General features: G+C 41.3%; 1 protein-coding gene across 2 annotated transcripts; it reads left to right on the top strand.

Annotated features, from left to right (window-relative positions):
• Window positions 1–953: 953 nt before the first annotated feature.
• Window positions 954–23,362, top strand: limd1a (LIM domains containing 1a). 2 transcript variants are annotated; one of them, XM_028580554.1, is made up of 9 exons: window positions 954–1,242; window positions 1,328–2,960; window positions 9,687–9,788; window positions 15,485–15,552; window positions 16,646–16,708; window positions 17,871–18,001; window positions 19,339–19,390; window positions 21,125–21,193; window positions 21,866–23,362. In XM_028580554.1, the coding sequence occupies exons 2-9, from the start codon at window positions 1,748–1,750 to the stop codon at window positions 22,001–22,003; spliced, it is 1,836 nt and encodes a 611-aa protein (XP_028436355.1). In that variant the 5' UTR covers window positions 954–1,242; window positions 1,328–1,747; the 3' UTR covers window positions 22,004–23,362. The 2 variants fall into 2 exon arrangements, with proteins under 2 accessions (XP_028436355.1, XP_028436353.1); XM_028580552.1 differs by having other exon boundaries at window positions 954–2,960.
• The last annotated feature ends 439 nt before the right edge of the window (window positions 23,363–23,801 follow it).

The following is a 23,801-nucleotide window of genomic DNA, read 5'->3' on the forward strand; positions in this document are numbered from 1 at the left end:
ATCTCCTGTTGTTACAACATGTTTGAATCAACCTTTAACTACCACCAGGAGATATTACAGGAAGTAATTGCATTATATACAGTTTTAAGTTTGAAATCAGAAAGACAATCATAGAGACTGCTTTATGTAACTTGCTCAAATGTATCTTGGGCCATGCACATTGTGGCATGCCTCCAGCTTTTTGTAAGAAGTGTGTTAGGAAATGCCAATATATCACAACTTTTTAGCTCCTGCTCCATTCATTCAAATACTGACTTACACCTTCTCTGTGAATAACACCAGTTTGCATCTAACTGGGGGTTTTACTACAACACCCTCAGCTGTTTTTAGTGAATATGTGTGAGAAAAAGTAAAGCAAGTTAAACCTATTGCTTGAAGTGAATGCTGCATTATGGTGACTGATTCCTAATCATACAGATGGCAAGCAAGTAGTGGTAGAAGCATCCAGATCATTTTACTTAAGTAGAAATGGCAATATCACACTGTAATAACACTCCATTACATTTAAAAGTGTTAAGTAAAAGAAGGCCTATGTAAATTGGCTTATTTTAAAAAAGTAGACCTATTTGGACAATGAAAAGTAAAAGTTCTTAATGTGAAAATGGCTAAATAGTATGCCAAGTGTTATAGCCTAGCCTACTATCATAATATTACTGGAATAAAAGTAATAATGCATACAAGTTGGTGGAGCCAACTTAAAGTATTGTATGTTGTTGGGACAGTTTCATATTTTAATATATATTTAACTGTCAAATACGGTGAAGTCAAGTGGAGTAAAAAGTAAGCTACAATATTTCCAAAGTAAAGGAGGTTACCTCAAATTTGTACTTGTGTTTAGTAGGATACTTACGCTAGCTAGTTAAACTTCTTATACTCCCAGCTCAGCCCTTTATTTTATGGAGCAGAAGGAAAATGGTAAAGTGTCATGCTGACTCAAAGAGAAGCAACTGAGTCAACTAGCTAACGTTAGCTCCGGACTGGATATTTTTAACATAACAGGATGTAAGGGAGCGGATATCTGCCCCGGATTCTGCTATTATGAGACAATTTATACACCAGTGGTTAAATGTAAGCTAACGTTACTGTATGATTGATGATACCGGCACTGATCTCCACATTTACTCGTGGCTCAATTTGAGCACTGCACCTTTAAAAACAAACTGTTCCCTGTTTTCAGTCCCAACTGTCGACCGGTGGCCACGTAACTGATTCAACGGTTATCCCACGGTCTAGTCGTTAACGGTAGGCTACTTTTATCAGGTGACCGTATCGAATTTAACGACCTATTAGCTATTTTAACAACTTTAAATGACTTTCTTCTTGACAGAGGTGCGGAGGATAAAGTTTTGAATGAAGGTTCCCCGCTGGGGCTGTAAGCAGGAGGTGGGGGCAGTTCGCGGGGTCGTCCAGGCTATCGGAGCTGTGATCTGCTCACATTTATAACCAGACAGACGGCGGCTTGTTCGGGGCAGAGCTGGGCTGAACAGACGGACAGTTTCACCGAGGAGGACGCGGAGTTTTTAACTTTAGTTCTTGACGCCGGACGATAAAAAAAAGAACTGGAAAGTTTCAAACTCTCGTCTCCTGTCAAGACTACGAGCGGCTGGACTGTAACGTTAAGCTAATAATTCACTCTGGAAATATCACTCTTTTACAGACTTGTGATTTAGCTAGTTAGGCTTCAGCCTTTAATTACAACTACGTGTTACTTTACTTAATTGAAGCTAAGACACAACGTATCTTCATAATGGATAAATACGAAGATTTAGGACTCGAGGCGAGTAAGTTTATCGAGGACCTAAACATGTATGAAGCATCCAGAGATGGTTTATTTCGAACGAGGAGGGATGCAGGAAATAACCCCGACTTTGAAGAGACACGAAGAGTTTTTGCCTCTAAAATGACTAAAATACACATGCAGAAACAGCAAGAGGAGATTGCAAAAAACAACCAGGCCATGAAGATGAATGGTGGCCACAACAGCACATATTACACCAAAGACAGACCGCCCATCAATAGTTACAGGCAGCCGTGTGAAGCGGCAGCGAAGCCCCCGATACTCTCTGGCCCTGTGCCGGGCACCACGGCTGGGAATCAGTACGCACAGTTTGATGGCCAGAAACACCACACAGTTATTCAGTCTGAACTTCCAGTCGGCAGGGCATACGGAAACAATTACGATAATAAGGAGCGCTCAGAGCCATATACTCCCCCCAACCCAGGAAACGCGTCTCATAGCGCGCCCTCACATGCTCGTCACCCGGTCAGCCAGTCGGCTGCCTGGGCCGCATCCAGAGAGAGCCAGCTTTCCCCAGCTTTGTCTAGGCCTGGGGGCAACAGAACATCTCAGCAGCAGCCCCAGAGCCAGTCTGCACGTCCCACCGCCAACAGTCTTCCACCCCAGCAGAATCAGGCTGTCACCCCGTCTGTAAACCAGAGTCCACCCTCATCTGCTGGGCCAGCAAAGGCCTGGGCTGGAGAGCCCTCTGGCTCAGCCAAACCTGACCTCATCCATGCCCTGCCTCTGAGTGCCTTCACAGCAGGAGCTGAGTTCCACATGCAGCAGCCCTCCACACACTCTGCAACCCATTATGCACCATCTTCTCCTAATTCGAGATCCTCTACCAGCCATAATGGTCCTGCGGCAGTGTCCTCGCTCCTACCTGCACCCTTTGAAACAACTCTACCCAAAGCCCAGGTGGCATCAGCTGCCTTGATCCCTGGCAATGTCTCGAGAAGCAGCAGCCAGGGTCAAGGTCAGAGCCAAATACCCATATGTGGACATGCAGTCAGTGCTGAAGCTGATGTCCTGTGCTCCCCCAAGCCTGTCTATCTACCCTGCGAGTCTCTCCATTCGCAGCCCCCTGAACAGTGGCCTTCAGCAGCTGAAATAAAGTTAGAAGCCCTCACCAATCGGCTGGAAAGAGAGATGGATGCCCAACCAAAGGCTGATTACTTTGGTAAGACAGTTTTGACTATCTAGTATCAACAAGGGGCTTCTGTCAGTTAGGCCACTGCTGTAAAACCCATTGAACTAGAGAACCGCCCACCCACAGTTCAGAACATAAATCCACTTGTTTGATTTTCATCACAAATTGAAATTCCTTACACATGCACACACTGTCACCTTTTGTTGTCCTTTTTCTATGTTTCCCTTGTGTGTCTGTGTTTCTGTAGCTTAATCAGGAGTGCAACCCAGTTGTCTTAAGTCTTTGTTTGGTGGCTTTCTTGATGGACTTTGCTGATAAAGTAGCTGAACTTACTAGGCAGATGCTGGCATCTCTCTTCTTTTCTTCTGTGGAATGCAGACATTATCATTTTATAATTTTTTCTTTTTTAAAATGATTTATTTGCTTGCTCTCTTAGCAGCTGAAACAAACCCTTTAGCAGTAAAAGGTGGGGCCAAGGCCAGAAAGTAGTATGTTGACCTCTCATCCCCTCCCAGAGATTTAATGGATTAATATTGAGGCAACATTGATGACTAAACTCATTAGTTGGAGCTCGATCAATTCTGTCAGCTCTGTGCTCCATTAACTCTGTGATGTGTTTTAACGTTCCTTCCCATGTTTGTTTGACTGGCATTTATGATGACATTACTACAGACCTGTGCTTGCACATTTTTTCATGACTTTTTATGAGCATGCTATACATGCTTGTGCAAGTGATGAACACGTGTGCACAGGGACAATGATAATGAATAAGAACACCTTCATTTGGGGTTGCATTAGGAACAAGAAACCATGGCTCTTTTAAAAAAAAATCAAGTCAACATATATTTATCTTGAAGATCATTTGTTGATTGTTGAGTTTTCCTGATCTATCTTTGCATTTTTGAGTAATACATATTTTAAATGTATAATATTACCAATACATAAAAAAAACAGGATCAAAGTAGTTTAAGATAACAATCAATACACAATGTCACTGGCTGAGAAACCGAGGTAGGAAGGGTTGTTGAAGAATGTCCATCATCAGCAGAATACTCTTGTTTCTATTCCTCATACCACTGCCTGTAGCACTACAGCTGCTCTATCTGGACTGATATCAGGACATTAGTACAACATTTAAAAAACACATGCTTTGCTGTGAGGTCAGCTGATAGGCTGTTGTAGATACAGTGCGTTTGTTGCAGAGAAAGCTGGTGCTCACGTGTTGGCCAGGTGTTTGGAGCCAAGGCCATTCATTAGAAAGCGGGATGTCCCGCTCCGGGAAAGCCAGACAGTGAGAGAAGAAGAGCGTGAGATGGGTGATATCGTGTTTGAAGCCACAGAGCACCCCCTTACACACACACACACACACACACACACACACACACACACACATAGGAATTTCCTGCTGGAATTTGACGATTGTAATTTGCAGCCTTCCTCAGCCCCCTGGTGTGCTTATATTGGTGTGTAAGGGAAGATGTTCTGGCATACGTCACTAACACGACAAGGCTTACAAATAGAACAGCGACGTGAATATTACGGATGTGTGGGAGACAGGTGGGAGAGTACAGTGTGCTATCAGCAGAAGTGTAGGTTTTAAAGTAATACAGTATATGCATATTTTATTTGCACACACATTCCAACTTAGCCCACACACTGTTCCTGTATGGAGTTTTCCACGAGGCCATGGCTCATCCTCTGAGTCATGCTTTCATGCCAAAAAGAACTTGTGTAGGCTAGATTTCTTTGACAAAACTTAAGTTTCATCATAGAAGACCTCCATAGTTGTGAATAATATAAGTATATACAGACTTTTTAAGCACTTTTTTTGTATATTGTCATATTTGTAGATTCCATTAGTGTTTGAAGATTAAAAAAAGAAGGTTAAAACTAAGGTTTCTTTGGGCCTGACAGGACTGAATATAATGTGAATATAAGTGCTTTTAAAAGTCTCTGCCAGTGCCATAGTGGTGTTTAACCAAATCTGTGAGCTGTGTCCATACATAGGGTTGGGATCCATCAGAGTCCCCCACTGTACACCAAGTGCTGATTGGCAAAACTGCAGCTGGAGGTTCTGGGAAAATGAGTCCAGTGCCAAACGGCTGCACCAGGGGAACACTGAGGAATGTCGGAAGGAAGAGAGCAAGGAATTTTAGAAATGAGGTCTTAAGATTCAAAGGGGAGACAAGTTTAGAGGTGCCTGCGGTGCAGTTGAATGGATGAGCAGACTAACGGAGAGATTTAGGGACAAGTTTGTGGATGCTTCTTTGTCCTTGGCCACAAGAGCCTGAGAGGATGTGAAATTTATAGACAAGTTTATCCAAGAGGGGGGAAGTGGTGGGGCATCCCAGTGTTCTGCCTCCCCTTTTCCTCTGACTTTCACACACTCAACCACACACGCACACACACATTCAGTTGAGCATTTAGTGTTGTGTTAAGATGGTGGATTAATTTATCCCATCTGGCTGTTGAGTGGAAAGCTTCGTCTTAACTCTTCCCAGGGATTCTTGGCTTGTGCTCTGGCAGGCTTTTGGAGGAGGACTTTTATGTGTGTTTGTGTGTGTGAGAATGTGAGGGGTTGATCCTCTAATGCACATCAATGTGTCTGTCTGTCCAGCGGTATCTGACTGAATTTAATATGCTATGGCATGTCTGGGTGTGGTGTGTGTGTGCGGTGGTAAAAGTTAGTAAAATAGTGCCATAGGTGACAGCACATTTTAGTGAACGGAAGTGCGATGTACATACTTTTGCTACTTTAAAAGTTGCATTTATATCATGTGGTGGATCTTTTATAGATGGAATTCAGTCAGTCTTTTAGTAAGAAAGGTTATCTTTTATTGCTCAGTCCTGTCAAGTTTTACTTAATAATCGGATTACTTAGGGATTATTGGAGAAGTGCTAATACTACTAGTACTGCTACTCTAAGCTACCAGCACAGTACACACCTTCCACCTACATGAGTCAGTGGTAGTAGCAAGCGAGCAGACAAGTTTAAATAGTCAGCTGAAAGTAACAGATACACATTTTTAAAAACTACAAGTAATGGATAAACATTTGATCTTATCTAAAATGGGCGTTGGCGTACATCAAACAAAAAAGCGTGGGAACCACAGCTGTAGGAGACACAACTCTATCTATGAAATGTTTTACTATATTTTCAGTGAATGGGATATGATGTACATACATTTTGTAGGCTACTTTTAATTTTTTCATGTTGTGGTGTCATAGATGAATCTGGAACCTTGGGGCTAGCTGTAGAAGTGATAATACTCAATAGCTGCTACAATGTGTAGCAAGGGACGCTTTTTCAGTTAGTGGCATATTGTCCAGCAAGCAGCCATCGACAGGGAGTTTTGACAACTGGGAAAGGTGAGGGGGACGAGGAGGGGTGAAGTTTTGGCTGCATGTTTTGCTTCCCCTTCCCCCACTTGAAGCAAGCAGTCAGTCCCCTGAATAATCACACTGTTTTGGAATATGGGACTCTGGCCAAAAGCAGATTTGTAGTGACCCAACCGACTAGGAGGTTACTATGAAAACAAGGACTTTTTGGTCCCAAACAGGAAAAAAAAAAATTAATGGACTTTTACTGCATTTGTGTTTACATGGAGCATACAAATCAGCTATTAAAAAACTAATGAAAAATGTCCTTGGTCCAGTCTTGAAAAAAAGTCCTGAAAAAGCACTGCATACTGTATTTGTACTGTTTTTTTTCCTGAGAATCGTATTCCTCCTGTATTGTTTGTTCTCTGACTTGAATTGTTTGCAGTCAACATTTACAGATAAAATAACCGAGAACATGAATGACCTTTTACTCATTCATTTCTGTCGTTTGAGGGCATGACTACTTTATTGTGTTTTCATGTCAACAAAAAATACTTACATAAGAGCAAAATTCTTCTGCTTTCTAATAATATCCACTCTATTATCTCTAAATCTTTTTTCCAGCCGTTGGGGTCCCTGATGATGTGTCCTGTGTTGTGGCATTAGGAGAGGCTTTAGTTGAATTATATATAACTCGGTTGTATATTGCATTACTGAAAGTCTACGGAGAGAAACATTTGAAAGTTATTAAATGTTACAGTGTGTTTTTGGAGGACGCAGACGCGTGATGTGTGTTGGATACAGTGAAAACAGAAGTTTCTTTGTCAGTGTTTGAGCAGGACCTGGGCTGGGCTGGGCTGGGCCATGCTGTATTGCTGAGCTCTGTCTCCAGGGAGTTTTTCTATAAAAACACACACACACACACACACACACACACACACACACACACACACACAAATAGCCACATGCACACACACATCCCTCACACTAAAAGAGAAGCTCAAGGTCTTGCTTTCACCTACCATCAATGCCATCGCCCCTTCTGGTACTGGAAGGTCATATCATACTGTATCTGATTGATTTAGCAGCTAGCTGCCTACCCATATTCTACCAGTAAGCAGTGATAGGGGTTGTCACTTGTCACATTCCCTATGTCAGTTTGTCATGTCATGCCATGTCATGAGTCCACGCTCAGAGGGAGAGATAAAGATTGGCAGGGAAGTGGTGCGAAAAAGATAATCCAGTTCTCAGGAAAGTAGTGTTGCTTCCTAAGCAGCTCCAGATAAAATATGTCATAGATTGATCACATGTAAACCCTGCTGTGTTATTCATGAGCAGTCCAAAGTCAAAGCACAGATTATGTATTACTGCCTGGCATGCTCTCATGTGATTTGCTTTTTTTTAAAGGCCCAAACTGGTATTCTTCACCTAATGCACAGGGTTTTTTTAAATTTTTTTTTTAGGCTTTTATCTTTCTTTCTTTTACAATTTTCTCTGCACATACTTTCAGGGACGTCACTAGGATTGAAAGACGGGGGGGCTCAGCCCCCATGGTATTTGTAACTTGCATTTGCAAAATCTTTGCACTCACATCTTTTGTTACTGTATTAGAGCTACACTTATGTCAAGAAACCAAGATGTTAACAAGTAAAAAGTGACAGACATATCCTTTTCTTCCATTTCTACTCTGTTCCTTCTGCCTTATCCTTTAAGATAAAAAAAAAAAAAAAACCCTGATGCTAATTTCATGACTTTGAAATGTAAATTGGTCACATGAAACAACATCCAAAATGTCCAAAAACTGACAAACAAAGGCCAGACACCTAATAAGTTGGTAAGTTAAACAAATATGACATAGCAGTACAAGAAAAAGAAAAAAAATAGGCATCACTGCATACTTTATCATGTAAGCTATTGATACGGATCCTATTTAAAGTGGCTACTGTCTAAATACAATAACCTGATAACCTGAAGGAATAAAAGATTTGGAGTAACGTTTACTGTATGTAGGATTGCTTTCATGATCTTTAGCCTAGCCTTAGGCAACATCTACATATGTATTTAATTTATCACAGCCAATTAATGAAGAAAGTTAAATTGGTTAGAATATAGCTAGCATATATAATAAATAAAATGAAATAATTTAGTTTAGGCTATGCGTAGTGCCTAGGCCTGCCAACAAATGCTTATTGTTACAAAACAATCCTTAAACTTATAGACCACTACTGACCTCAATCACACCGGCTCCCACAGAATCAACTGCTCTGCCAATCTCCTGCTTCTCTTTCTCTCTGCTGAAATATCTTCCAATATCCATCTCATCTGCTCAATAAATTGAAGGATACACCGGTACAATAGCATTAACAGGGACCCGATGACTTTAATTTTCAGTGACAACAACATTCTATGGGGATTGATATTGTTTTTGAATAGGCCTACTATAGAGATAGGCTATATTATTGGCAATGGATAAAGAGTTGTGATTAGCTTGCTAAATTAACCATTTCTTGTATTTCCCTTGTTTACTCTTGCTAGACTTTAGTTTTCCATAGCAAACCAAAATATCCCCTTCCCTTTACCTCAAAACGTAGCTAAAGGTAAGCAGGTAATTAAAAACAACTTAAAATTTCAATCTGTATCATACTAGGTGTAATCAATCTTCCTTTCACCATTAGCGTGTGTATTGGTGTGTGTGCCAGTTCACACCAATGCAACGAGACGGTACGGTGCATCATCTTGATAGCACGACTCTTTGTACTTCTGTCTAACTTCGGACTTTTCGGCTATTTTTTTGGTAGCTGGATATTTATCATTTGTTGCGTCTAAATATGAATGAGGATAAATCGAGTTGTTATTGTTGTTGTTATTATTATTTAGGGGGGCTTAGGAACATTTTGGGGTAGCTTCAGCCCCCCTAAAATAGGCCTAACGATATCCCTGCATACTTTGTAAATCTAGTTGGCTTGGATGAGTGGATGGATTATCATTGAGTAGACTCCATTGTCTTGATATCAAGCCCCCTTAACTGTGTGTTTAGTTAGGGTAGGAAGGAACATTTAGATTTTTATCAAAGTCTTTATTCTCAGTCTCTGAGCCAAGCCAAATAAGCAAATCGGGATATATTTCCCCTTTCAATGATACACCCCGCTACTCAGCTTCTTGACTTTTGTGAAGTGATTTTTATTTATTTTTTTCTTTCTCTCTCCATTGTTTTTGTCTGGTTTAATCTAGATTATAGCCTCAACAAATCTTTACTCCCCTTTATCTTGATACAATAAACTAGAGTGTCTTAATTTATATCTCCGATTTAGTATTTGATTCGGTGTGGATTGATGTAGTGTGTCTAGATCTGTTTGTGTGTGTATTGATATTAGTGACAAATGTGTGTCTTCCTGTGACTTTTCTGACTTGGTCATATGCTGTGTTGTGTTCCAGGAGTCTGTGTTAAGTGCAACAAGGCGGTGTATGGAGCCAGCAAGGCCTGCCAAGCTATGGGTAGCCTCTACCATGACAGCTGCTTCACCTGCAGCGCCTGCAGTAAGTACATACACAGCATACCACTAAGTCTTATGTTCCCATTCAAACACTTTCACCTTCTCTCCTTGGCCGATTCACATGTAAAGCTCATCTCACCGCTCGAGTAATAGGCCCTTTTCTCTTTAATTAAAAGTGGTACCTTCTTCTTCAGTCATTCACTGCCCCGAGCAAAAAACATACAATTATTTAGGGATTACTGTCCTGTGCTGCCGGTGTTTGGTTTCTGGGTGTGCCAGTCATTCCTCCAGCCCACACAAAGAGACACAAAGTAAGACTTTTTGTCGACCTACAGTAGTTCATCCATCAGTCAATAAAATTACTTTTAGTGTAGTTTAATACTCCAAGCATCCAAGTCTTAAGTAGAGCTTGAAACTATAATCGCTCACTAATAAACCCACAAATCACGTGTGAGAAAGGCAGGGATTCTAAGCATCAGCGTACTAGTACTTGTGGCACTTGTAATGAAGCAATAATGGCCTGCAGCACCTTGTACTGGTTAGCTACAGGGCTTATTTGTTTAGCAATACCTTGACAACAACAGACAGAACAATGTATCTGTGTTATGTTATGTTTTTTTTTTAAGATTATTTTTGGGGCATTTTTAGGCCTTTATTGACAGGACAGCTGAAAAGGGGAGAGAGAGGGGGGAATGACATGCAGCAAAGGGCCACAGGTCGGAGTCAAACACAGGCCCACTGCATCGAGGAGTAAACCTCTTATGGGCGCCTGCACTACCAACTGAGCTATCTGGGCGAATATCTGTTCTTTGTGTTCTTTGGATTTTAGTTACCAGAGGTAGAGGCAGTTTGAACTTTTAAGCCAGAATTAATTTAAACAAACATGCATGTGTTGGAACAACTAAACATTACATTATATAGGACAAGTTACAAAAAGGTTTTCCCTCCTTGAAAGTGGTCTGTCGTGTCTGGGTGACCTTATGTTTCAGTGGACCACTCATTCAATGTTGCACTGGCCAGGTTTTGGGTTTTATTTTGTCAGTTAAGACAGTTTACCTGACCAATTAGGTACAGCCAGGTATCAGTCAATGTTCATCACCCTGGCTGCACTGTCTGTTGTACTGTGTGACCTGTAGCTTGCTGGCTAGACAGACGTGCTGGCTCTGTGCTCCAACCAATTAAAAAATCTCTGCTCCAATTATCAGATGGTGGGTATGTGGAGTATGTGCGGCACTGTGATGACCTCTACTCAGGCCCATTATTCTGGAGCACCTTTGCCCTTGTTGGTTACACCCCCAAATGTATGATTAACATCACTCTGTTTTCTTTTACCCTCCGTCCTGTGTGTTTATACATGTGTGTGTGTGAGAGCAAAGAGGAGACCGATTGCGGCTTAGAGTGAAGTTGATGTCTAAAGTGGGGGGAGAGAGGAGTTTACACACCACATACCTCTCATAGTTTACTCCATGTGAGGGCGTAAGGGTTGTTCTCGCTGTGAGTGGCCCCAAGGAAAAGCATCGCAGCTGGGGAGGAATGCAGGCATAGGGGCCCCCTTAGTAGATCTGGCTCCAAGAGGACACTGATGGCTGTTATGTCAGCTGGGTGCAACGAGATGGGAATACAGTGCGGGACAGGGAGACCATTCAGTGGGAGCACACCACTCACCACATGAAGCCAGCACACAGGGGCACACTGATACATGCATATGTATTCATGCATGTGCCCACACAGTAAACAGCATAATGCAGTCAAATATACAGTGCCTGTATATGAAGCCTCCCTTCTCATCTTCCTCCATAGTCTGTATGTCAAGACATCTGTCGTGCTTGTTGAGTTGCATGACAAGTCTTCATGACCGTGAACTCCCTCCCATGCCCTCACTCCACCAGTTCCCCCAAGGTGACTGGGAGGCAGATGAACGTTCCTGATGTCTAGGAGAACTCTGTCTAGGAGGCTGCGTGTCTGGGATTCAGTACTTCGCTGCAGGGGGGGAGGTGGGGGCTCCCCTCCAGGCTAATCATTGACTGTATACAAGAAGTTAATGCTACAACCCAATTCCAGTAGGAGATTAAACTCAAATTTGTAATCAGGGGAACTGGATTACACATTAGCCAACTCAAATAATCTGTGGAAATCAGAAAAGAGGGAAATAGAAGGAAAAAGGAAGCAATTGTCTCTCCTTATATGATACTCTTAGATTTGTAGAAATGGTAGAAATGTCTTGACAACTATATGTGCCTTCCTGATGACCACATTAAGTGTCTTTTTTTTTTGATAATTATGTAATACTGAAGCAGTGCAAGGTGTGACTTGAGTTTGTAAGGAACAGTGATACACAGACCCTCTCTCAGATTTGGCTTTCACAGTATCAGCCCCTTAGCCCAGCCAGTCGGCAGGCTTTGGAGAATACAAACAAGGATCTGATTGGTCCTGAAATCACTGGTATGTTAACATCTGGTGGTTAGATTTTCAGGACCTTGACCAAACGTCCCAGGTGCTGTTCACAGTCAGAGAAATGCATTCAGACTACTAAAAAGACTTCTTTAATTGTCATTTAAACATACTTAGATCTCTTTAGCAGGGCAGGTGGTGAGACCGAATCGCAGAGTAAAGAGTCTCCAAATGTTAAATTGGTATAAAAGAGATGTGGCTTTTTTTTTTTTTTTGCTGCAATGTCTCACTTGAGTAATTTACTCATGGAAAGAATGGGGTTGAGGCCCGATTAGGAAGCCATGGTTAGGGTCATTGTTAATTTCTTATTTTCTGAATGGGATTACATAAGGGAATTCATAGAATGTTTTAATTAGAAAATGGCCTTGTGTTTTGTTCTGTCCCTTTAGGTATTTAACATTTTTATGAAAGCGCAATAGTCACAGTTCTTTCTGGTGCTTTTCAAATAGTCAGCCCTGACTCCTGACTTTAATTAAGCTTTTATCTTTCCTTCCCTCTTTGACTCACTGGGAAAAAAGACTGGAATGTGAAGAGGAGGAATGGCCCATTATCTCACTTTCATTCCTTTCATCCTAGCCTCCTTCCTTTAGGGACATAGTTCATAAGTTCTGTATTAACCAAGGCCAGCTCCACACCTTGGCCAGATTGAAATGACTCGTCTCCTCTTCCTAAGTTAGTTATTGAGTTAGCCTTGTCCAGAACTTGGTTGCGTGACCATTATTATTCTATTAAAGTAAGATTATGTAATTGTGAATAACTGGTTTAGAGAATGTCATGTGCCATTGCTATAAAAATATGAATCATGAGGTTTTAGGTTTTAGGTGATTTCTTTTTATTTGTTCTTGCCTTTTTACGTGTAATTCAGGCATATTTCAGTCTATTGTCTACTGATTTTAGTATAGTATAGTATAATGGCTGAGCTCTTTTTCTCTACTACTAGACTAAGATAGTAATGCTCTTCACATTGTAGGATGATCTATTGGTAGGTTGCTCTTTGTCCTGGGGGTGAAATATTTGATTTTGATTTGATCTGAGATACTTTTTTGATCCCCAGGGGTGAAATTACATATTACACACAGGCCCAAAGATCACACGCACAAAAAGGGCCTATACATGCACTAATGGTGAGATGTTGGAGTGATTGGGCTGTCAATTAAAGGCACCCCAAGTATATGGGGGTTTGTTGCCTTGCTCCAGGGCACCTCAGCAGTGCAGGGACTTGAACCTGTGACCCTCTGGTTCCCAAGCCAAGTCTCTACAGACTGAGCTACTGCTGCCCCTCAAATATGATAATGACCTCATTGATAAACCATTTAGGGATAAAAAAGAAAAGAAAACTACAGACAGGTTTTGTTTGGTGGAGTAAATCAAAGTGCTTCTTCACATGGATACAAATATCATCATCAATAATTCGCAACATTGCCCTTGATGGCATAATACTCCTAGCCTCGTGAGACCATCCTGATCTCGCAAGCTCCAGTTTTCCACTCGCAAATCAGTCTGGCATCTTGAGATAGAGAAAATTTGGAGCCATTCGCCAAACGACCGACCAATCAGTGTTAGTTTTGAGGCGGGTTTAGGTGTGACGCAACGAGAAGCGACTGTTAGTCTAAACAACATGGCAGCTTCCATGGATGAGATGAGCGTAGCTATCGCGCAAGTTTTATCCGAATTAGAAAGTATTCCTTCATTGAAAGAACAGCAAAAAACGGCACTGGAGGCTTTTCTCAGAGGAAAAGATGTTTTTGCTCTTCTCCCGACGGGTTTCGGCAAGAGTTTGATCTGATTGGTTGATATGGCCCGTCTATCACCAACATAGGTGGTGATAGACAGATGGTTTATCCAATCAGCTAACAAGTATTTTCACCCCTTCCCAAAAGTTCTCCAACGGAAAGTTCCCAGATGGATATGCCGAGCAAATGTGAAGCAATCCATCTGGCGGCGTCAGGTTATAATACTCCCACAATAGCTACCACGATATGAAGGTAGGTTGGTATCTCCCAGTCCTGCTATCCTGCATTGAAGAGCTGTAAAACGCTGAGAAAAGCTTTGGGCTGAAATGCATCCGTTTCCTTCTGCTGCTGTGCTTTTTGTGAGTGCTGACAACTTAATTTGCCAATTGTGGGATTTTCGGGTCGCCACCCATTATACTCTAAAGACATTTGAGTTGAGCCCACCAGTTCTTTTGTTTGAACATTGAAGGGATGTGCCAACATTTTTTTTCTTAATGTTGACTGCTTGTTGACTTGTTGTCCATGTTCTCCAGAATTGAATCTAAAGAAAGCCCTGTATTTAAAATGTCCTGTATACCGGGGTTATGCCTATGACTGCATTTCTTTGCCGTCTTTAGAATAAAACTGTGAAATTCCTAGTGGCTAATTGACTGTGTGAGACTGTCAAGCAATCAGGTAAACAGAGCATGATATGGAGCATGGGTGATAAAGAAGGCTCCTGTTCACCAAGGTCCCTGCTGCCTGTCCCCTCCCTCACCTCCCCACACAGAATGTGTGTGTGTGTGTGTGTGTGTGTGTGTGTGTGTGTGTGTGTGTGTGTGTGTGTGTGTGTGTGTGTGTGTGTGTGTGTGTGTGTGTGTGTGTGTGTGTGTGTGTGTGTGTGTGTGTGTGTGTGTGTGTGTGTGTGTGTGTGTGTGTGTGTGTGTGTGTGTCTGTGTGTGTGTGTGTGTGTGTGTGTGTGTGTGTGTGTGTGTGTGTGTGTGTGTGTGTGTGTGTCCAGACAACTATTAAATACACAGACACCCAGCATGTGGAAAGACACCAGAAAGGAACAAAGAAGGTCATGGCCTGTGGTTGCCATGAAATCCAATAGAGCAGTGTTTAATTTGTTTCACCTGTCTAGTAATTGAATTTAATCAGCATTTTCCCCCACATGTTTGATCCAGATGTGTTCCTTGTTCTAATGCAACCCGCTTTGTGTCCCAGCAATATTATATTAAGACACCAGAGATCCGTTTGTTTGATTTATCCGCCTGGGATTCAGCAGGATATAATGAATATTGCAAGAGGGTCCATTACCTTGGAATGAGTGTAATTAATCACCACGCTCTATATGCATTAGTGCTGTAACTATTTTCTGAGACTGTTCTCATGGCTTTGCAAGATTTCCCAGAAAGAAATGTTAACATTATCATTGACTTACCTTTTCTCGTCTACTTAAATCTACTTATTGTACTACAAATAAAACGTTAATTATTTTTTTTCCCCAGGTGCACGTCCTGTTGTGTAATGCTCAAGTGAGATGATACAAATGTTTCTGTGTCCGTTTCTGCAGGTCGAAGGCTGAGAGGGAAGGCCTTCTACTATGTCGGAGGGAGGGTTTTCTGTGAAGAAGACTTTCTGGTGAGTATACACAATCAATACTTAGTACACCTCAACTAAGGTATGTGGTCTTGTGACCTTTGTTGCATTAAGTTGACATAACACAGTACCCTTCTCATACTGAGCTGCATTCACTTTCACCCAAGTCCACATCTCTATTGTCTTAAGGTGTACACATCTCTACTTTACACACTTAAATGCAACCTATAATCAACCTGTCAGCCTTCAACTTAAATACAAAATATCGGTTCGAGACTTTGACCTTGTGGCCCAGTTTCTCACATCTAATGCAGCCGATTCATATCAGTTTCCTCCCTTGGGTGGGACTGGAAAGAGGTCAGTAACTGGAGAAGCTGCTTTGCTATGGTTTATTGGGTGGAGGGCAGTTGAGGCCATTCACACCAGTGCAGAATGACTATATGCACGTTGCAAAAATGGGAAAATGTTTAGTATGCACAATTTTAGGATGATCATTAAACACAATTGACACCCTGTTTTTCTAGTCTGTGTGCATGTTGTGTTCTCATAGGAAATCCCAACTCATCCTTGTATTCACACTGTAAGTAGCTCTGTGTGTGTTTACCCCAGGAGTATAAAACCTCATATGATTGCCTTTCCACCAAAAGCTCTTTTAGTTGCTCAGTTAAAATCAAAATGTACAGTATAGTGAATTAAATTTGCTCTGGCTCTTCTCCCTCTATGTGCTGTTAATTACGTCTGCTCCTCTGCCAGGCCTGTTAGTGTGGCCTCTCTTCACTGACACTGCTCATACATATTAACACATAATGAGCTGACTGTTTCAAATACTGCATCACTTAAATGCCAATCTCAGGAGCCACACCATAATGACTTTTGTCCACTATTCCAGACACCTATAGTGCAAATTGTGCTGGCTGTTATGCTTTGAGGGAAAGGAGTGATTTTAAGCAGTTTTAGGGAGGGGTTTTAGTACAACTACACATGCTAAACCATATAGGCTCCCTTGGATTACGTCTAGGAGACAATGTGGAGCTGTTTAGTGCTTAGTCTAAAACAGAGAGTCCGAGATTTCAGTTATCCATTAAATCACCAAATTCCAATGACATCACTGTCGTCTTTTCTCTGCCTGTTGAAGTACTCTGGTTTCCAGCAGTCTGCAGACAAGTGCAACGCATGTGGACATCTGATCATGGACATGGTGAGTGTCTGTTTGTGTGTGTGTGTGTGTGTGTGTGTGTGTGTGTGTGTGTGTGTGTGTGTGTGTGTGGTGATCTCAGCAGTAACTTAAGAGTTACTTCATTTTAAATAAGCTTTCTGTGGGCACATCTGGATAAAGACTCAGGAAGCATTGGCTCTGCACGTGCATCTCTCTTGCTCTCTCTCACACACACAGGCTCCTGGGTAAAAACAGAACAGACACACAACGTCTGTGATCAAGTCAGGAAGTGTTGACTGAGAGATTACACGTGTTTTCCATCCAGTAGACAGATGATGAGATGTCTTCGTTGTTTTGTGCTGCACATCTAACATGCTGTATATTTTATAGCAGAAATATGTTTGACTTGATCACTGGGACCTATTTTGCATGTTGTGTATATTGTACACATATTTCTGCATGTAATAGAGATGGTCCGATACCATTTTTTGCTTCCCGATAACGATTCCAATACCTGAACTTGCGTATCGGCCGATACCAAGTACCGATCCGATACCAGTGTGTCATATATTTTATTATGTTTTAACAACTGTATACCACTATCCCTGTATGGATGTGATATGATTTCTATCTTTGTTGTCTGTCTGGCTCAGGTTAAACTCTTTGTAAAACATGAACAAACACAAACAATGAATGCCACTAAACTAAACTACTTTAACGTAGATTGGATTGGTGCATAAACTCCAGTACTTCCTGATACCGATACCAGCGTTTTAGGCAGTATTGGAGCCAATACCGATACCAGTATCGGTATCTGACCATCTCTAGCATGTAACATACAACATATCATCTACCTTTGTCTTCAATTTGCCAGAGAAGATATAGTATGTTTATTTGTATATTTATTTAATTGTTACATTTTTTTGTTGCTTTATTTGATAGTTGTGATTCCTTGTTATATATTATCCTGAGTACTCTGGGTGGGCTTATTCTTAGCTGTGTCCTATTCTCAGCTGCTGTTACAACCCAATATACGCACAGGGATCATTAAAAATTCATCTAATCTTAACGCGAGACTTTTTTTTAGAACAATGACTATTTTAATATGATTGGATACAAATAGTGAGGAAATATGTAGTAGCAGTAGCAAACTGAATTGGAGTATTGATGTCCTGATATTCTTCACTCATTTCTCTCTGTATAGATCCTGCAGGCCCTCGGCAAGTCGTACCACCCCGGCTGTTTCCGCTGTGTCATCTGTAATGAGAGCCTTGACGGAGTGCCCTTCACTGTGGACACTGAAAATAAGATATACTGTCTCAAAGATTACCACAGGTGAGTGTCACGTGTTACACAGTATTTCAAAGGAAAACAAGCTCATGAGCTGGATTTATTGGCGTTATATTAGCTTAGTGTGACACTGGAAATAAAATGTGTTGAGCTACATTACAGCACAGCCCCTTAACATTCCCTCGCTACTGCAGGATAATAATCATACGTTTATTTAATATAGCAACTTTTACAGAACAAAGCCACAAAGTGCTTCACAAGAGTAAAATTGTTCAAAAAAATAAGACCAAAAACAGTAAAAAGAACAAGCAATAAAACAAACTAAATTACAAACAGACAAGGCCAATAGGATCTGACTGAGAAGGGTCGACTGTGCGTCTCTCTCTGCCACGTGTGGCAGACACATGAGAAGTGCATTCAGGGGTGGGGGGGGCGTGGGGGAGGAGAAGAGATCACTGTCCAGTTAGAGGTGTGAAGAGTGGCGTGCGGCCATAGCTCCTCTTGTCCAAACTCAACATGCTCTGTAAGGACAAAAACAGAGTTTATAACATCTGAGTGAAAAATCAAGGTTTTGTCCGTGAAAACATTTGATGTAGAAAGATTAGATTTGTAGAAACTGCAGTTAAAGTTATTAACAGTAGCGCCTGTCGGACTTCCACCTCAACAGCAGCTCTACAGTTGCAGCCTTTCTTCTCCTTGCTGGGAGAACATGTTCAGCACAGTCAGGCACATGGCCCATCACTGTCTGGGAGCTCCCACATGTTCTCCACGCTGATTAAATCAGACAAGCCTTATTGTGTATACAGTATGTGTTTGACTTTTAGGCACAGTCATGCCCATCCACACTGAGAGGCCCTTTGTTATTCCCACAGACATCCAGGTGCCAGCCATGTGTGTGGAAATAATAAATTCATTGGCCTTTTGTTTTTCTACTCCTTTTGGATTTTGGGGAATCACGTGTGTGAGGGGAAAGTCAGCACATCTGCAAACCCGGCATCTCCTGAGTGGAATCGGGATCTTGAATGTAGTCCGAGCCAGGGCAGGGGAGAAAGAGAGGGAGGCACGACAGGTTTAAAAGGTTGAGAGATGTGGCCGGGTTGGATCAGTAGGTAGAGCAGGCACACTTACGCTGAGAGGTTTATACCTCAACGCAGATGTCCAGGGTTCAAATCAGACCTGTGACGATTTCCTGCATGTTTTCCCCCTTTCTCACCTAGCTGTCCTGTCAAATAAAGGCAGAAAAGCCCCAAAAAATAATCTTAAAAAAAAAAAGGTCCATAGAGAGACATCAAATATGAACTGTAACCTTTATAGTTTATGGATAGAGTGAATTTGAATTCAGGTAATTAATTATGAAAACGTGTTTCTTTATGCTCTCCCAGGGTTCTGGCGCCTAAATGTGCAGCCTGTAATCAGCCCATCCTGCCCTCAGAGGTAAGCTAACAGTCACCTTTATTTAGGACTGGGTCATGATTAAACATCATATAAAGTCTCTCTATATCATATTTTGACATAATTCTCATATTACTGTAAGGTTCACAACACATGTCTAAATCAATAAATTAAACATTTCCAAAATTTGTCACAGGTGGAGATCCTTTGTTTTGAATGTACAGGATTTTGGTTTCAAACCATTTCTTAAAATTCCCAGAAGGCATTGCTTCATTTTAACTTTTGCTAACAAATATTCAAATAAAAGAAATGCAGGTAGATTTGTTTTATTTCAAACCATGCATGTTTTTGAACCTCTGATCTGAATAAGTAATTTTGCTACAAAACAATACAGACTAATGTAAACGTTCATGACTGTAGAGGGTAACCATGACTGTGATATTGAGAGACTCATGTGGTATAAATATTGATCAGATTAAGTTTTCACTAGGTGAGAAGGATTTGGACAAATTTGTTTTTCGTTTGGCGAAAGATCGTTATTATTGATGCTTGAAAGGGGGCCGAGAGAAATTACATGGGTCGCTGTTTACAATTAAGTGGCCACATGGCTGTGACAATCATGCGGCTCTCTGATTGGCCGGCCGGCCCAAACGGCCCATGAGGGCCCGCGGCCCCTCTGGCATCTGCCCAAATGCCAGATTACCAGTCCGTCACTGCATACCCATATGTATAATATGTTTAGTTTGATTATGCTCCTGGCAGTGCCGTAGTTTTAGGATGAAGTGCCGTCAAAGCCCCTGAGACAAGTTCCGATGCAGAGGGAGTGTAAAATGAATTTGAGCACGGGGTGGATGATCTGCTTTATACCTTTTATTACATCTAGAAGTTGTTCACTTTTACTTGTGGACCTTCAACCACCAGGAGCTTCGCAGGTTATACGTAAATTCTTATCTGCTCATGTTGACTCAGTTATATGACCCAAACCCAGAACGTAGCTGTGCGATTAGCAGCTAGTTCGTTATAGCCATATTTCCCACCAGACTGCAGATCAAGACAATGTGAGGCCAAATATCTCTGGGCTCTGATTTGATGTGTGGTGTCAAGGGGGAGCGGATGGATAGCAGGGAGAAGTACGGTTCACACACAGGCAGGACATGCTGGCAAAAGCAAAGAAATGTCCAAAATTAGAGTTGACTTTGCTGGAATGTCCCCTCCCCTCCCCTTTGAGTAAGCAGTGAAGTGTGTGTGTGTGTGTGTGTGTGTGTGTGTGTGTGTGTGTGTGTGTGTGTGTGTGTGTGTGTGTGTGTGTGTGTGTGTGTGTGTGTGTGTGTGTGTGTGTGTGTGTGTGTGTGTGTGTGTGTGTGTGTGTGTGTGTGTGTGTGTGTGTGTGTGTGTGTGTGTGTGTGTGTGTGTGTGTGTGTGTGTGTGTGTGTGTGTGTGTGTGTGTGTGTGTGTGTGTGAGACAGTTTCCCTCTCAGGCTGATATTGTAACCAGAGAAAGAAATGACTGAAAAAGAAACACCTCTGGTCTGGAGGACAAAGAGCACACACATGCACGCGTATATGCTAGTATGATTCTATAAGTCTTATTTTGCCATTTCTTGTTTTTCAAAAGTATATTGGAATAAAATGCAAGCAGTTCAGCTCTTGGCTTACATCACATGCCACAAACTTTGTTTTTTTTATCACTCTTTTGAAGCTTTTGTCAGACTGCACAGAATAAGACAGTGGAGTGTCTTCTGGCGAGATTGGCTTCAGTTTTAATTTCTTTTCCAGGGGTCTGATGAAACCATTCGAGTTGTATCCATGGACAAAGACTACCATGTGGAATGCTACAACTGTGAGGTGGGTAAAACAGTAACATCACAATTCTCTGAAGCTTTGCATTGAAAAAAATGCTCAGTGGCTCTGAGCCAGGGACCCGCTGAATCGCTCATTAAGAGAAATCACATGTTAATTACAATCTTGGTGCTAATGACATACTGCTGAGGAGAGCAGGTATGCAACACCACATCATCCCTATCTCATCATTTTACTCAAGAGCCTCTTCTTTTTTTGCCAAAGCAAAGGCTGATTGACTGCTGCCGTTCTTTCACTCCTTGAAAATCCAAATCAGTGGGCTGTGAGGAGCAGCTCCCTGTTTAAGTAGTTTAACTATTGAGTAGCCATCCTGGTAGTTTTGTTTTTGTTTATCTTTCAAGTTGGTCAGAGGAGCATCTTGACATTAGAATGTTGTCTCTGTAAACATTCCTTTCTTGAAACTGTAAGCCAAAAGGCAGATAAATGAATCCTTTATTATGCACAGATTTGAGATTTGCTAAGGAGTTTAAATCTTTTGAAATGAAACCGTTCTAAATGGCGTCTTTGCACACTTCCGAGGTAAATTATTACCGTCCAATATGTCAGTGCTTGGAAATCAGGTCAGAGCAAAAATCGGACCACTTATCCTCCATTCTTCCATTTAAGATCACGTGACCTGTCAGTGGCTCACCCTTGTTCCCCCTTTGTGTCGTTCAGGACTGTAAGATGGAGCTGAACGACGAAGAGGGTCACCGCTGCTACCCTCTGAACGGCCACCTTCTCTGCCACTCGTGCCACCTGAAGCACATGGAGCCTGGCCGCTCCTCTCCCATTGCTGCAGCTGCCTCCTACTAACACTACAGTGGGTGGAGGGAGACACCTGGTGGATTTGTGGAGGAACTGCCAAAGCGTGCCTGACAGCAGGAGTGGATATGTGCAATTCTTGTTGTAGAGGATTGATTAATGCAATCAGGTCATACTATGGTTTGATGTGTATTTTTATAGGAATGTTAATGAAGTAACAATTATGCCTAAAGAGGTTTTCACCCAATAATAAAGTATTGTAATACACCAAAGCCCTACTTTGAATACAGTGAAGCATTGCATTATACCTGCTGCATGTGGACTTTGCAGAAGTGTTGCCATAGGATTTTTTAAAATGTAAATACCAGTTAAATTGACTTTCTAAATATCTAACCAACTCATTTTAGATGCGGTGTACCTTTAACTTCACATTCACACTTCAATCCATAAATGATCTATCTAATGGTTCTGATAGCTCACTGGCTAAGCTTTTGGAAAATAATCATTCAATCATAGGATACAGTTTCTGCAGTTGGTGTGTATTTACATATGAGAAATATATATATAAAAAAAAAAAAACATTGGCATTGAGTATTATTTTAAGAAGTCATAGCATAACAATCATCAGTGATGAGCTTGGACACAGCTCATCACTGATGATGTGACCAAGCCGCATCATCTTCAGACAGATGGTGTTTCTCCAAACTAATTACTTCTTTTTTTAATTTTCACCCAGAGCTACAGAAAGTTTTCATTTTCTTCTCAAGGAAGTTTTTGTTGACCTGCACACAGAGCCATCAGTATGGCTTATTTTCCATATGCAAATTACTGTATGCATTAAATATTTAAAAAAAGAACTTTTTAGCATGACCATTGCATAGAAAGGTTAAACAATGCCATTATCCCCCGACTGCTATGCCTGTGTGTGATTAGGGTCTACCTTTAATGATTTTTCTTGTTTTCTCAAGTGTGAGGAAGAACGCTTCAGCCATTTCTTTTGTCAAACTCAGTCTGTTCTTAGCACTTACAAATAGATTTGTGAGTTTTCTATGCACCCATGAAGAGGTTGGTATTACGCCTGTAGATCTATGTATTTTGTTACGTTTGCAAACATTGTATATTTAAAAAGGTCTATTATTGTATGTATATATTCATTTACTTTTGTTTCATTTTGACTTTTGTGCGTAACCCCTTAAATATTAATTTGATTTGCAGTGTGAAGCACAGTTTTGATTGCCTACCTTTGCCATCTAAATGTTATTCATGTATTAAGTTTACTAACTTAATAATTGCTTCTCATTTGAGGGGCTTATTTCATCTGTAGATTAAGATGAAGAGCAAACAAACATATGTGCTGTATGAGTGTTGTAAACATATATATATTTAATAAATGCATTACAATAGGCTAAACTTTCCATTTTAATTTCGTTCTTTGTAGTTGTAGTAGTAGTAGTAGTAGTAGTAGTAGTAGTAGTAGTAGTAGTACAATTTGCCTGATAACATATTTGCAATTTACCGAGTGCAGTATATGTGCCTCTGCCTCTGTTTCTAAATTGATTCGCTGCTTGGAGATTGAGCTCTGGGAAGGCAGCCAGCTACCACATTTCGAGAAACACGAAAAGATTCGAGCTATAACCACAGGTTGAACCTAGACGTTTCTGATTCAACGTTTTTCTTAAATGTAACGTTACATCTCAAGACAACAAACAATGTGTTATCGGCTTAATCGTCTTTATCAACTGTTTCAAAAAATGTTTTCGTTCAATTTATTACTTTGATTTGTCACATGAAATCGTACGAGGTACATTTCCAGTAAAATGTTATCCCATCAGCTCCTTCAACTTGTGCA

The sequence above is a fragment of the Perca flavescens genome, chromosome 6 (assembly GCF_004354835.1).
Source record: "Perca flavescens isolate YP-PL-M2 chromosome 6, PFLA_1.0, whole genome shotgun sequence".
Taxonomy (NCBI): domain Eukaryota; kingdom Metazoa; phylum Chordata; class Actinopteri; order Perciformes; family Percidae; genus Perca; species Perca flavescens.

Coding starts and splice junctions, on each gene's coding strand:
- limd1a (XM_028580552.1), top strand. CDS start 1,748: ATGGATAAATACGAAGATTTAGGACTCGAGGCGAGTAAGTTTATCGAG. Junction 18,002..19,338: donor TGTCTCAAAGATTACCACAG/GTGAGTGTCACG, acceptor ATGCTCTCCCAG/GGTTCTGGCGCCTAAATGTG. Junction 19,391..21,124: donor AGCCCATCCTGCCCTCAGAG/GTAAGCTAACAG, acceptor TTTCTTTTCCAG/GGGTCTGATGAAACCATTCG.